General features: G+C 32.6%; 1 protein-coding gene, 1 long non-coding RNA gene and 1 other non-coding gene across 3 annotated transcripts; 2 read left to right on the top strand and 1 right to left on the bottom strand.

The window, feature by feature from the left end:
• Nucleotides 1-3487: 3487 nt before the first annotated feature.
• On the bottom strand, nucleotides 3488-3767 carry LOC115228164. Its single transcript, XR_003883189.1, has 4 exons — nucleotides 3676-3767; nucleotides 3619-3643; nucleotides 3553-3587; nucleotides 3488-3520 (listed from the first exon to the last, which is right to left on the bottom strand). It is a non-coding gene; the product is annotated as an uncharacterized LOC115228164 (long non-coding RNA).
• A 1494-nt stretch (nucleotides 3768-5261) lies between these two features.
• On the top strand, nucleotides 5262-6079 carry LOC115228163 (tigger transposable element-derived protein 6-like). Its single transcript, XM_029798811.1, has 2 exons — nucleotides 5262-5526; nucleotides 5907-6079. The coding sequence occupies exons 1-2, from the start codon at nucleotides 5262-5264 to the stop codon at nucleotides 6077-6079; spliced, it is 438 nt and encodes a 145-aa protein (XP_029654671.1).
• A 1942-nt stretch (nucleotides 6080-8021) lies between these two features.
• On the top strand, nucleotides 8022-8102 carry Trnal-aag. The gene has a single exon. It is a non-coding gene; the product is annotated as a tRNA-Leu (tRNA).
• Nucleotides 8103-15800: the final 7698 nt, after the last annotated feature.

Genomic DNA, 15800 nt, shown 5'->3' with positions numbered 1-15800 from the left:
ATATATAGATTTTTTGGGTGTGGATACTATTCCGAGGGCATATATTCAATCTATTGTACTAAAGAAAACTCTTGAAAGCATGTTAGTGGAGCACCGAAATGGGATGAACTTTCAAGAGAGTGATGTTAGTGAAGTCATTCATTTTCTACAACGAAAATCTCTACAACAATTTGAGGACGACGAAATCGTGCCCATGGAACAACAATCCTGGAGTGAGGATCAGATTGGTGATGGTCGACAAGAGATTGCAGTTATAGAGCTAAGGAATGGCTCAAAAAGAAAAATAATGAATTAATACGTCAAATCAATTTTAAATAGATCCGAATTAACATTTAGTATTAAGTTAATTAGAGTACAATTTAATATTTCTGATCTATCTAATCCTTTCCTATCCATCTAATCTTTCTCTGTCTATTTCTTTATCTTATCCACTTCTCTGTTCATATTTTTATGTCGTTTTGCTTTTCCTGTAAATCTGTTAACTCTTGTAAATCGGGTCGTTTCTGCGTTTCCTGCAGCCAGTTTTTTTACCTTTCGTGTGTTAAACTCACTAAGCGTAACTCGGCCGCAATATTCTCTTGGAAATGGTTTTCATGCCTTTCACACACGATGATCACTAAGCTATATCATCTAAAAAATCCTCAACTGACCGGCCTTTTTATGAGGCGCAGATTAACCAGGATTCAAGTGGCCAAATCTTTTGCTCTGGCAATCGAGCGATCTCTGGCCTCAAACTCGCCAGATGATTGGTACAAGCTCTTCTCTTTTGCCTCCGTTTGTCTCGGTGGCGACCGCACGTCTCTTTCGCAGAATATTAAATCAAATTGTGAAATATTCGCTAAATTCGATATCAGTGCCATTTCTTTTCAGTCCGTAAAAAGGCACCGTCGTCCAAACGTATCCATTCAAGACATTACCATAATGGTTCGAGGCAAGCTCATGCAAGGCGATGTGCCCAGTGCTGTCCATGTTATCTGCTCTAATTCATCTATTGCCCCTCCTTCGGACAAGGTTCTCAGTCAACTGCGTTCAAACATTCTGCGGCACCGGACGATATATTCAAAATTCCTGAGTTGGTCACTGGTTCCGTTTGTAACGCATATTCCGTCACTTCAGCAGAAGTATCTGCTGCTCTCAGTTCTTTCCCCCTCAGTAGCAGTGGTTGTATTGATGGTATGAAACCCATCATTTGCCTATGCACGCCTAATGTTGGCCATAATTTGCCTATGCACAAGAATTATCTCTGGTGAGATCCCTCCTTTTGCAAGGGATTTACTTTTCTCCGCAAATCTGACGGCTCTAAACAAATGTGATGGTGGAATACGACCGATTGCTGTTAAAAATGTCTTTAGACGCCTGGCGGCTAAAATTATTTGCCGTTCGGTAGTCTCTGAAGCAAGTGAACTTTTAATGCGATCCAACTGGGCGTAGGTTTGAAAGGTGCTTGTGAAGCAGCCGCCCATGGTATACGGCAGCTGGCTTCTTCGGAAAATAATGGAGTCCATTTCCTCCTTAAACTGGATGTCAAAAATGCATTCAATTCTATCCGTCGAGATCATATTTTAGAATCTGTCCGTAATCGTTTTTTTTCATTATATCCTATCGTACATCTATCATATGCCTCCCCAAGTTGTCTCCTGTTTGCTAACACCGTTATTATGTCTGATTCGGGGATTCAACAGGGTGACCCATTGGGGCCTCTTCTGTTCTTTCTAGGAGTACATCATATTGCGTCCCAATTATCTTCTAAAGTCAATCTTTGGTATCTTGATGACGTCACACTTGGTGAAGATTTAGATGAGATATAAATCCTCATTTCGCGTATCTGTAAACTTGAATCACACCTGGGGCTTTTTCTACTCAAGAACTATCTCTTTATTCCGAAACTTACTTTTCTCATGAGCTCTACGCCCTGCTTCCCAGAACAAGAATACTTATCTCGCCTCGATAATCTGGTTTCCAAAGCCCTTGGGCTACTGGTAAACATAAAATTCAAATCTGATTGGCCATCCGTTATGGGGGCATCGGTATTCGCTCTTGCCGTGATTTATCCATTCCGTGTTACCTATCATCGTTGTCCGCTTCCACTAATTTCGTCAACTCTGTTCTTTTTCCCTCTTCTGTAAAGTACGAGTTGTTAGAATATGATAGGAGATACAACCCCATACCATAATTCTTCCACCACCAAACTTCAAAGTTGGCGTTGAATGGGCATAATTTTAGGCTTTATTTTTTTTCTAAAGAAAAATTTTCTTTTTTAGATGAAAAAATTTCAAAGGAAGCCTCGTCACTCTATATAACAGTTCTTTACGTTTCATTGCTCATTGCAGAAAAGATTATTGAAAGCTTGTATCGTTTTTCACTATTTTTTTGATAAAAAAGGTTTTCTTTTACACACATGCTTTGTAATGATTTTCATGTAGATAATTGCTTATTGTTTTTTTGCAGACAACTTTTCCTGTAAAATCGAAAACTTCTTCTTTCAGGTTGGCCAGTGTTTTTTTTTGGATTTTCTTTCACAATGTTGACAAGTTTACAAATATCTGAGTTAGAGAGCTTTTTGGGGTGAGAATAACTTTTTAACGTTTCTTCAAACGTTTTCTGGTTAAATCTGATTCTTTAAACAATCTATTGATTTTTGATCTGCTTATGGATATACTGTTGTTTTGATTTGTAAAAAGCTTTTCTCTAACACCTAATTGTGTCAAAGAATTATCCTCATTAATAATATTTGTAATTTTTTCAATTATTTCACGGTTATCTTTTTTCTTAGGGCCTTTAGACCATACATAAGCATAGAAATCAACATTTTCATTTTCATCCGAAAATTTACAAATTTTGTAAATTGCAGAAGGTGATATATCAACTATTTTGGAAATTTCTTTAACAGGAATATTGTTTCTTAATCTTAGAAATTGATTAAATAAATTAAATGTGAGTGTCTTTCGTATTTTTCGGTTGCAAACATTGTCTTCCATATGTTATTTATCCTTACTTTACGCACTTTGTAATTTTTATTTATAATATTGGGATCGTTATTTATCTTTTTGGGATTTGTATTTATAATATTAGGATCATTCTTTATAATAATAGGATTATTATTTATCTTTCTAGATAATGTTGTAATTATACATACTGAATCAGTATCAAGTCTCTTTAGCTATAGTCAGAGGTAACGTAGACTATACATTCTTTGCTCTGTTTAATGGTGAATTCAAGTCATAATTTTAATTTATTGATACTTCCGGGAATGATTTATTAGTTAAGATGTAAATTAATATAATTAGTAATAAAGTAATTGAGCCATAACCGAGATAGCTACAATTGAGTAAGCCAAATTTGATGGTTCAGTGACTAAAATTTATAAATCAAGTCTTAACTTGAATTTTGAAATTTGGAAGATGCAATCATTCCCCCGTCTTCTTCGAATAAATCATGAACAATTTTTCCTAAAAATTAAGTTATAAATCAAATCTCAACTTGCAGTTGAACTTGTATTTATTAGGTTCTTAGTTGTATTCTAAATGGTAGAAATTAATATGAAATAAATACCGTCGGATCATTGACAAAATCATGAACAATTTTTTCTATGAATTAAGTTATAAATAAAATCTCAACTTGCAGTTGAACCTGTAGTTGTAATCTAAATGGTAGAAATTAATATGAAATAAATACCGTCGGATCATTGACAAAATCGTGAACAATTTTTTCTATGAATTAAGTTATAAATCAAATCTCAACTTGCAGTTGAACCTGTAGTTGTAATCTAAATGGTAGAAATTAATATGAAATAAATACCGTCGGATCATTGACGGAATCGAAATTGAGATCATCCATGAGGTAACCAAACATGTTTCCTAAGAATTAATATTAACCATCAAAAACCTTCGATAGAGATTAAACAGGCTAAAATGGGAAACAAAAACATTTTGATTTAACTGTGCGAAATCGAATATTTATAACAGGGGTGCGCAAGTGCGGCCGTGAGTCGATGAATGTGCGGCCGTGGGCACAATTAGGTCATCGAGCAACTAATCTTAAATATAATGCTCATAAAAACCCTAAATAATAATTAAAAATATTCATATTAAATAAAATTATATTTTTATATAATGGTTAACCTTTATTAAAAGTAATTATCATAAACGGCTTAATTTATTTGCATTATAGGATTATTATTTATTTTTCTAGATAATGTTGTAATTATACATACTGAATCAGTATCAAGTCTCTTTAGCTATAGTCAGAGGTAACGTAGACTATACATTCTTTGCTCTGCCCCCTTGGCTGAAGACTAAGCTATGGATAATGGATATGGACGGTCGTGAGTTCGATTCCGAAGGAGGCCAGTTTTCATCCTGGGGCAAATTCTCGTTATCGTTCCCCTGCCCGTGAGGCAACGAGTACTTCTGGCACGACACAGTTGGAAATGGGGATCTCTTACCTTCCGGGCTTAGCGTGGCGTTACGGGGTCCACCATGTCAGTGGAAATTCCTCCGGATATAGCAACGCTCAGGAGGCACTTAATGCCTACCGAAAAAGGACTCTTAGCTTCTCAGACCCTGGGACATCGTCGTCTCAGGCCGATCTTGCGGGAAGGATTGAACCTTTCAGAAGGATCTCCCTCGTTTGGATCGGCGATCACGGGAATAACTATAATTAACTGGCTTTGCCCGTGTTTGGTCTTTAAATAAAATAAAAAAAAAATTATGTAGCGCTGTTGTCTTTATTTGGTTTACCTTTATTTATATACAGTCCGACCTCTAATTGGGGCGCACCTCCAGGGGTGGGGCACCTCTTTTTTGGGGAAAACTCTGTTTTGGGGCATTATAAATTTTTTTAACCAAATTATAAAAAATCAATTAATTTTAACATCTCTATTTGTGGCATTGATTTTTTATTAAATAAAATTAATTATACCAATTTAAAAAATAAATATTTTAAGACACGTTTCATTTCAAATTTATTGTGTAATGCCTTTGAATTATGAAACCAAGTTGAAGATTGCTGATCATCTTTTAAAGAAAGAACATTCTGAGAGGAGATTATCCATAATGTACAATACTAGCAAGGGAACTATTTTTCGTATAAAAAAGAATATTCTTCCATTTATCAAAAAAGGATTTCTTTCCTCATCATTAAGTGAAAATAAAAACGGATTTGATGAAAAAGTCCTTGATATTTTTCAGCGTCTAAGGGATCAGAATGTTCCAGTTTCTGGAACTCTTTTAAAAAAAATTTCCCTAACTGTTTCTTCGAGAATGGGCTTAAACAAGTTTAAAGCTTCAAATGGATGGTTAGAAAAATTCAAGCAGAGGCATGAATTAAAATTCCGAACATTGTCAGGCGAATCCGCATCTGCTGATCATGCGATAATTTTGAATTTTTTATCAGAATTAAATATTAAAGTTGAACAATATGGAAAGGAGAACATTTTTAATTGTGACGAAACTTCTCTTTTTATCAAACTTACCCCACGTAAATCATTCGTGAAAACTGGTGATTCGGCACGGGGCTTTAAAAGGAGTAAAGATAAAGTTACTCTTCATCTATGCTGTAGTTACACTGGAGAAAAATTTGAAAATATAGAAATCCTAGATGTTTCAAAAAATTTTCTCCCGAAATTTATGGAATTTTATACTCTTCGTCCAAAAATGCGTGGATGACAAGAGACATTTTTATATCCTGGCTCAAAAAAATTAATGAAAAAATGATTATCCAAAAAAGAAAAATCTTAATGTTATTAGATAACGCTGCTTGCCACAAAATATCGACATTTAGCAACGTTGATTTTTTATTTTTACCAAAAAATACGACACCAATACTTCAACCATTGGATGCTGGAATTATTAAAAATTTCAAGGATAATTATTTGAATTGTCTAATTGATTTTTTATGTTTTCAAGACGACCAGGATTTGTTTATAGAGTCTTTATCCAAATTAAATTTGCGGCAAGTGGTAACAATAATCTCAGATGCTTGGAATAATGTATCTGCGGATATTATTTATAACTGCTGGCAAAAGGTTTTTCGACAATCTCCATCAGACTCGAGTTGCATAAATGAATCATCTGAATAAATATTTAATAATGTTATTGATGAATGTTTTGATGAAATAGAAGATAATGATCCAAATATCTATGAGAATATAAGCTGCGAACCATCAATATCACAAATTTTAAGTTTGATGGAAAACTTAGAGACAAACATCTTTGATTTGATTCCAGATTCTCTTCATGATTTTTATGAATTCAGAAAGAAAGTGTCGTTAGGAATTAAAAATAAATATAAATATGGAGAAAAATTAACTGATTATTTTAAAAAATAATGTTCTTTTTCTTTATTTATTGAGCTTTTTGAAAAACCTCTTTTTTGGGGAAACCTCTGATTTGAGGCACTTAGTGCCCCATTTAGAGGTCGGACTGTATTTAATTGGATTCAAAGGAATATTTCGGTATGTAGTTTCTTTTAATGGTTAAATTATTTGAAATTTCATCATTTTTGTGATATTTTCCGATTTTATTTCGTTAATCGTTTTTTTACTTATTTTGAATTTTTTAAAACACAATTATTTTCTTTTTCATTTCACCAACAAGCACTTTGTTCACAAATGAAAAAAATTTGAAGATACACTTAATGAAGTAAAACAAATTATTATATATATCCGAAACAATGCATTGAGACATAGACAGTTTTGTACAATTCTTTCCGGTAGTGAAATATCTGCTGAAGACATTTTACACCATGACAAATTCGATGGCTATCACAAGGTGAAACAGCATGTCGTGTGCTTGATTTACGAAAAGAAATATCAAACTTTTACTCATTACACCAAATACATTTAATACTATATTCGATTATATTTTGAAACTTTCCCTTCAACAGGGGGAAGCCTCTCACCTGGGATGCCACGTGTGTGGACTCTTTCTCGCCTCCTTTCTCGCCTCAGAACCTGCTGATGTCCGCATCCGCTTCTGGATCCATTGTCACAACCGCGGAATGCAAAAAGATGCGGAAGTACTCCTCACTTACGGAGAAGTTCCAATTCCTTCCATTCGCGGTTGAGACTTCCGGTTCCTTGGGCAGTAAGGCAATCAGCTTCGTTCAGGAGATCGGGTCCCGCATGTCTGCCATCACAGGCGACGCCCGCGAATCGAGATGGTTTTTCGAGCGGATATCCCTTGCGATAGTACGCTCTAACTCTTTCTCGATCGCGTCGGCTTCCCGCCCATGAAGCTTTTATTAATTAACTTGTAGTTATTATCAAATAGTACAAAAAAAAATTTGAAGAGCGATTTAACGAATTTAAAAAAATTGAACTCAAACTTCAATTAACTGCAGCACCACATACTGTTTCGATTGAGAATGGTTAGGTGTTAGGTTAGGGGTTAGGTTAGGTGCTAGGTTAGGGGTTAGGTTAGGTTAGGGGTTAGGGTTTGTTTTTTTAGTGTCATTTTTATGATGAATCTGTTTATAAATAACGTTGAAATCATTTAGAGTTAGAGTTGTTACAAACTTGCCAAAAAATTTGATGTAAATTATAATTTGCTAATGTTGCAATTTATAATATCAAAAATAAAAATAATTCACATTGTAAATAATTTTACTATTTTAAAGCAAACATGGTTCAAATATAAAACATCATTTTTTCAAAAATTTAAAGTTCAATCATTAGTTCGGAACGTTTGCCTTTATTTTAATTGGCCTTTTGAATCGGTATTTTCCAGCGGTTCTCGATCGCCGTTCTCAGGGGGAACAATTTGGCAATCCGTCAGACCGCTGGCCCTTTTATCGATTATAATTAAAATTATTTCTGAAAATCAAAGAAAAACTTCTGCTAATTCTAAAAAAAATTAAAACTTAAAAGAGCCACCAAAGGCTGGCAATCCAGCTTTTGCCGACCTAGGGTTTAAAAGATGGTTTCGAAGTGACTATTAAGTTAGAAAAAGTATACCCCTAACCTTAATTAAGTACATAGGAGAGTGGCTGATCATAATAGAATTTGTAGATAGACGATAGACGCCAGCATGGCCGAGCGGTTAAGGCGGTAGCTTAAGGTGGTATTACAGTAATGTGCGTGGGTTCGAATCCCACTGCTGGTATTTTTTGTTTTTTAAAAAGGTTTTCAACATCAGAAGGCAAAACACGATTTCGAATCTTGATTTTGATATTTTTTTTTCATGTTGATAATTTATTTAAAGAAAAAAGATAGATACTAACTAGGGTAGGTGGCTGAAAGAGTCGTCAAGAACCAAAGGGTCAGCTCAACGACATCGCACTGTGTATTGAATGGCAGTTTCAGCTGGGTACGGCGACCGAGATTCGCTGAAAGAGCTAGCTTGTCTCCCTCTGGCAGTTTATTTTCGAGGAAATTTTTCTACCAATGTCAGTAAGGAATTGAGTCGCGGCCTTGCTGGCGATTCCTAATGTTTGATATATAAGCTAGTAAATAAGCTCTTCCAGACATATTCATCTTCGAATTAGTGTCTGTCGAAACCTCAGGCGCACTAGGACCATCAAGACTTCGTTTCCTCGTCTTTGATATTAAATAATGTTGGTTGTACATTTTATTAATATTTAATTAGCAAAAAAACAATAGCGATAATTCAACGACTACGAATGGGAATCCTTCAAATCTTGTTATTCGGATAATTTAAATGAATTATACGTTTAATTTCGAGGATGATAGTCAACTCTTTCTAAATGTAAAAAACATTTAACTTCAGGGAGTGATTGAAATCGTTGGCTATACTGCGACCTTTCCTTAATAAAGTGTTTTAATCGTGTGTTAGATAGGTATATCAATGACTATACACGTAACTCAATGGACCAACAAAAGTCTATGCTATGTTCTATCAAATACTGAGTATGAAAAATTATGAAAATTCCAATTGGAGTATTAATATGGAGAGAAAAATTTAGCATTCTTACTGAAGAACAAGGCTAAGTCGCATCAAAAAGTTCTTTGCACAATCGCTTACGGCCAAGAACTGAGTATTTAGTATTTTCTCCAAGATAATAAGGCATGTTTATGCCTGCCTTTGCTGAATGTATTTAAAGTACATATTTCCTTCATGTAAGCTCTGACAATTTCGGAGCTGCATAACTCCAAGATTAAGTTTTTATACTTCGGTAATGTTATTCGTGCTTTAGACGCAGATTTGTATCTCAATAAGAAGTTGAAGATCTTAATCGTACCATTGAGTAAATCAGCCGGTTTGGATTGTTTATTGTTAACGAGTAAATTAACGCGTGTTCAGAAACTGTCATGAGAGTTGGAAAAATGGCTTAAATTGTGTTAGTTTAATCAAAAATTTAACACATTTGTTTCTAAAAATAGCTTTCAACGACAAGATAAAATCTCCATTTTTAGCAATTATACAAATCGTTATTTATTAATTATGAATCAACGGAAATTGATTAAAACACAATTCAAATGAATGTTATACGTCCCCTTTTTACTTGGTTGAACGTAATACTTCTTTTTGTATAAAAATATGATTAATTTTTATTTTTATAGTTAATTACAGAAATTTTTGTCTATGCTGGAGCCATGGTTCTCCGGAACTATCTCAATCTGGGAAATCCGTCGATAAAAACTATTCAATATTCAGGGATTTTTTATATAATTATTGCTGTAATGATTTTTATTGGATTAATATGTGGAATTTTATCACTGAAAACAAAAAAGCGTCTTTTTTGCAGAATAATTGTAGACTAATTTTTTTAATAAATTACTATAGTATGTTATCATTCTTTTTTTCGTTTGTGGATTCGTCTTAACTATCCTGTCCTTATTTTATTTTCACACATCTAGCGTATGTGTTAATAGTTATTTCTAGTGTGTTGAAAAATTTAAAAGTGGGTTTTCATGGGTCATTAAAAAATATGAAGAAACCAGTCCAGAAGTCGACTTTTGGCAAAAAACCTTCCAATGCTGCGGTGCTTATTCCCCTGACGATTATAATGGAAATATTACATCAAGTTGTTATATTTCTGAAAATCTTTTTAAAATTAACATTTATGAAACTGTTTTCTACTTTTTAATGTATTTTAGGGATGCGTGCATAAAATAATATCATTAATCGAAGAAAACAAAATTCCATTAACGGCAGTCAGTGGGAGTGTTTGTTTAGTCACGGTTTATATTTTATTATTAATATTTATAGTTTCTTGGAATATGTTTTTCGTTTGTAAAATTTTAAATCTTATAGTTAAATTTAACTGATTTTTGATTAAATATCTGGACTATTTATTGTCTTTATTTAATTTTTGAATATTTTCTTTTTAGTTAAGATAGTTACAAGAAACTTGTCCTTTTAATCAGGCAGCAGATAAAACCACGAGTATAAAAGACATTTTTATTATAACAAAAGTCAAACATTCAGCGGAAAAATCCGTTGATTTGAGGAACCTTTTATTTTTATTAGAATCTGTAGAATTGAGAGCAAAGTAAGTACATCTAAAACTTTTTTTAATGAACACAAAATTTGATGTCAATCCCTAAATCCTGTAAAAACGGTAATTTAAATACAATTTATATACATGTAAATCAATGATACTTAAAAGTGCCTATTTATAAAAAATATGAATGAGAATGGTGAGACTGTCTGTCAAAATCAGGTGTTAAAATAGGTTTGTTGATTGGCGAAAGATTTAAGTCTGTAAAGTTATCTTTTCATATTCTGGTTAACTTTCTTGAGGAATAAAGTTTGCTCATATATGTTGATGCAAACAATACAATGAAAAATCAGGAACGCATTCTTTATTTTCAATTTACTTTTAAGGTGGTGAGAAATGTCTTTTAAACTAAAGAAATACAACTTTTTGAAAGGCTTTCTTGATTAATACAACGAAAAAATAGTAGAAAATCTGTGATTTCATCATTTAATCATTTAGAAAGGCCGTTATGATAATTAATAAGTTAAGAAGTGTCATCGATTTTAATACTTTCCTGGCGATCCAGTACAAACCCAGATGTGGTTAGGCAGTCAACGATACTGTCAAATAATTTTTTTCTTGCAGTAATCCACAATTGTTCTTCGTAAAATGGAAATAGCTTCAAATTTGACTAAAAGTCAGGACATACTGTCTGCATCAACCATGCATTCTGTAATAAATTTTTCATCTGTAAATAGCTTGTTATTTGCGAAATTTAATAAGTTAATAAAAATTTGCCCTTTTGAGCACTTTTATAATTAACAAAGCATCTAAATTAGTTAACTTCTCTATTTTTCTTGTTATTTTGCAAAAAAAAAATTATACTAAAAAAAACAAAGCAGCTGTAATGAGTGTTCTAACTATATGTGTGCTCTTAATACAAATGTTTGTCAAAATTGATCTCAAAATGTAAAAATTAAATATTGTATTATCAAAATTGATGTAAAAAATGTCAATATTGCTTACTGCAGTGTCAAAATTAATGAAAAAAGTGTTAAAATTGAACTAAAATAGTATAGTTGCTAGTTTTTTCATGGCTGTGTACCCTGTTTATTGTTAGGGTAATAACTCTAGCCGCTTGTTGTTGAGTACGGAGGATTAGCCTTTAAATAATTGACATGCATGAGTGATCGATCCTACCTGTCTTAAAACACGGACCAAGAAGATTACTATATTAAAAAGTCTAATGAAGTTATTTCATGCTGCGAAATAAAAGTAACTTGAGGTGAAGGTATTAAACCTGCAACATACGCTTCTAACTGTAATTACAGTTTACCAGGGAGTGTTCGCTAATGCTTTAAGAACCAAAAGATGCCGAACAATATCTGGTTAAGATGAAGGAAGTTGAAACAACGGTAGAAATCTATCGCGGTTCTGACGTGCAAATCGATTATTAAAGCTGGGTATAAAGGCGAAATAATAATCGAGGCATCTCTCCAAAATTTTTCTCAGGAGAGCTGGTGTTCGTAAAAAAGTTTCATGTGTTAAAAGTCTAAATTAAGATATGTGGCTCATTTGATTTATTTATTAGAAACACATATAAAATTAGAGTACCAAGAGAGTTTCCTTAATTTTTTTAAATTTCGAACTCTCCTGTTCAATATCCTACCTTTGTAATATAACCAAGACAGATAACTCTAATTTTTATTTTTTAATAAAAAAATTAGTAAATTTTAATCGAGTGTTTTGTTTTTTTCGCATCTAACTAATAATAATGTAAACTCTTTCGAATCCCCCACATTTACAAAAAATTAATTTTTCATGTGTTTATAGGAAAATAATTTAGAAAATCGATAAAAACCCTTTCGAATCCATCATTTTGGTTCCTGACCGATATGTGGGGATTAGAGAGTTTACTGTATTTGTTTTGAATGTGGATAGATCAAATACATTTTCTGGAGTCTCTTGCTTAATTTACCAGCATTTTGAATCCGCAATCTGCATTGTTTATAACTTGTTGATCACCAAAATGTTCCGGAAATTGTTTTTTTATAGCCCTCTTCATCACTACTGTTATCATCCCACAAACTCTAATAAATAGCATTTTACACAATATCCGAAACAATTAGACTTTCTCCAGCGTTTTCTTTTTCTCGACAGTCATATTCTAAAGCTTAAAGTGTTTGTATTGAATGTTGTATTGAAGTGTTTGTAATCTCGTCTCATGCCAATTTTGCACATGAAATAGCATCCAATAGTGTGATTCCCACTATTGCTTCGTCTATTTGTGGTGCAAGATTTTCATTATAGATAATCGTTTTCATCATCCAGTTTTTGAAATAATTCTCAAATGCCTTTATTATCCTTTGGTCACATGCCTGAATTAAGGAGGTTGTATTTTTTGGGAAAAACATTACGCTGACGTCTGAAAGTTTTCCAGAAATAGCATGACAAGTTGCATTGTCAATTAATTTTTTGTCATCCAGGCTTTGCACAAAACATCATATTCAATGCCGATTTTTTTTCAGATTCACGCTTTTTGATACTCTTGCTAACTTCGTAGGCACGATTATAAGCGGTTTATATTTTTCTCCCGTGTAACTGAAACACAAAAGAAGTTTCATACGTTTTTTCTTATTTTGTGTCCCCTGTGTACATCATTTCTTTTGACAAAACTCTTTGGAAACAGCTGGCCCATTAATTGAGAAAAGAGATTACTAAAAATCTCGTAAAATGGGCATTACATTCGTATACAATTGTCCCATCGATCACAAATCATTTTATCCTTATGACCCGAAAGTCTGATCTTTTTTACTTTGATTTAGTTTTCTAAGAATTGGTTTTCTAAAATTTTTTTGGTTCATATACAATGTTGTTTTGCATTTTATAACTTTGAGATATATAAATGTTATTCAATAATGTTCCCAATCAAAATAAGAATGACATTTTCATATTGTGAGGTTGCAACTAATAAATGTTTTCTTTAAAATTCCGTCTATATTATTGTCAATTTATTTAAAGAAGTGGCTAAGTTTATATATCTTAAATTATGTCGAATGTATGGAATTAAACGAAGCAGGAGATTGAAGGGACATTCTATTGTGTCAATAATGTCGATCCAAAATGTCGAAATTAGACCTGTCACGTCAATTATGACTAGGGCAACCAAAAGTCACAATTTATGACTGAAACGAAAGTCCAATTCAGTAAACCTGAGATTTTTGTGTATGACAAGAGGAAAAAATAAATAAATTTAATCGAAGTTGGCATTACTTCACAAGATCGTTTAAAGCAAGTTGAAGTGGAGAAATTTCACAAATACGACCTGTTTGCAAATGAACTGTCGATCATCTATGAAGAAAAGTAATAATTATTCCAATTTTCTTGACATAGGATGGAATTGTGTCAAAGCCGACCTTAGGTTCCAAGTATTAAATATATGTTATTTATACCATTTAGGCTTTTATATTCTCCTGCGTTCCCCAGGAATACCTTCAGGAAGTTAACTTTTTTTCTACCCGCCATAACTAAATTTCGATCTGGCTTGAAAAAGTTAGAAAGGTGTTGAAGATAACTCTTAGAATCTTCTGGGTTTTGTTCTAATGTATAATTTTCCCGTCCGACATTGCTTCAATTTAAGCATTAGTTTCTTTTATGAATACACTAAATGAATATTCTCAAATAATAAAAATGTTTAGTGATAATTAAATATCATATAAATATAATTAATGTTATTTAATAAATATTTAAATAAATATTATTAAAGCACGATATTTATAGTGTGGTGCTATTAATTTAATGGATATGAAACGACCATCTAAAGTCGATGAATATTTATCTGAATGGGGATCTTTTGAAAAAGTAAACGATTTTTAATTTTAAAAAATAGATTTTAATAAATAATTTATGCAAAAGTATTCAATCTGTGAATAATCTCCCTCAAAATTCAGATGATTATGACGATTACTGTTCTCTATTTCCCCAATTTAAGGATTTAATGGAGATCGAAGAAAAAAAGATAACAAAATTGTTATTTTATACAAATATAAACCGATGTAGAATTTCGAAGCTTCTTCGCCATTCGATGATTCGACTCGACATTTTTTCAAAGGATAGTCTTACTGATATAAGTGACAGCATGGAAAAACTAGTCGACATCAACGATATTATTCTGGAGCGTGTGGTATAACAAAAATTGTGTTATTTTAAACAGAATAATTCATTTGATGAGGAATGTGGACTCAAAAAACCCGAAACTCTAGTCGTTGTTGACAATAATCTAAATTCAGACAAAAAAGTAATTTTATTTATCAAATCTGTATAGTTCACTTTGCTCACTGCTAAAAATGTCGTCAGGCCACAGATGTACTTTCGTGATGAACTTGACAATTCAAGAGGATCAAAATTTGTTGCCAAAATCACCTTCAAGTATAACTCCTTAAGGCATGATGGTATATTTTTGTTTGATTTAAATTCTTTAATATTTTTTTAATAATATTGGTAGATGAAACTGAATTTTATGACCATCCTTACAAATACGAAATTTTGCAGTTCAACGTACCGAAAAGACAGCTAGAAAGACTCCAACCTCAGGTTCCATCATAATTATATTCTAGAATTATACTTCATTTGACGACGAACAAATTATTTTTATAGACAAAATCGAACAATTGAATCAATTAATTGATATTCTTTCTACTACGACGGAATTTTCTGTTGATTTAGAGGTACACCAGTTGCCATAATTAGTAATAGCATCATTCGTATCGATCATTTCAAGGATTTACCTGTCTTATACAGATATCTACTCGACAGTCAAACTACGTAATCGACGCACTTTCACTCCGTCATGAACTAAATGTCCTTAATAAAGTGTTCACTGATCCCAACATTCTTAAAGTAATTGTTATTTAATATTTATTTTTGATTTGATTTTTTAATATTAAAGGTTTTCCATGGGTCAGATTCGGATATTATTTGGCTACAAAAGGATTTTTCAGTTTATGTTGTTAACATGTTTGACACGGGACAGGCAGCACGAACATTGGGATATCCACGCTTTTCATTAGCCTATCTTTTATACAGATTTATTGGAATACCCTGCAACAAAGGCTACCAACTAGCCGATTGGCGTGTAAGGTTGTGGCAAATCATTCATTTCTAAGACCTCTTCCCAAAGATATGCTCAAATATGCGTCGCAAGATACACATTATTTACTTTATATATACGACAACATGAAGAATGAACTCATTAATAATGGAAATGATGCTCTCTTGTATAAAGTTTACCAAAAAAGTACTCAGCTGTGCCTTAAGGTGAGATTCCCCAGTTAAATAGTTCATTAGGTTTATAAAAAGAAAGAATTCTCCCATTTAGATTCTTTAAAGCTGATCAATAATTCTTTGGAATTAAATTCCCG

Source organism: Octopus sinensis, unplaced genomic scaffold (assembly GCF_006345805.1).
Source record: "Octopus sinensis unplaced genomic scaffold, ASM634580v1 Contig09690, whole genome shotgun sequence".
In the NCBI taxonomy this organism is placed as follows: domain Eukaryota; kingdom Metazoa; phylum Mollusca; class Cephalopoda; order Octopoda; family Octopodidae; genus Octopus; species Octopus sinensis.
Note: the sequence above shows the minus strand (reverse complement) of the source record. Positions and strands in the feature narration are given on the sequence as shown.

Bases quoted from the DNA above. Each gene is read 5' to 3' on its own strand.
- LOC115228163 (XM_029798811.1), top strand. From the start codon at position 5,262: ATGGGCTTAAACAAGTTTAAAGCTTCAAATGGATGGTTAGAAAAATTC. The intron at 5,527-5,906 runs GTAAAGATAAAG...TATGTTTTCAAG, and splicing joins GGCACGGGGCTTTAAAAGGA to ACGACCAGGATTTGTTTATA.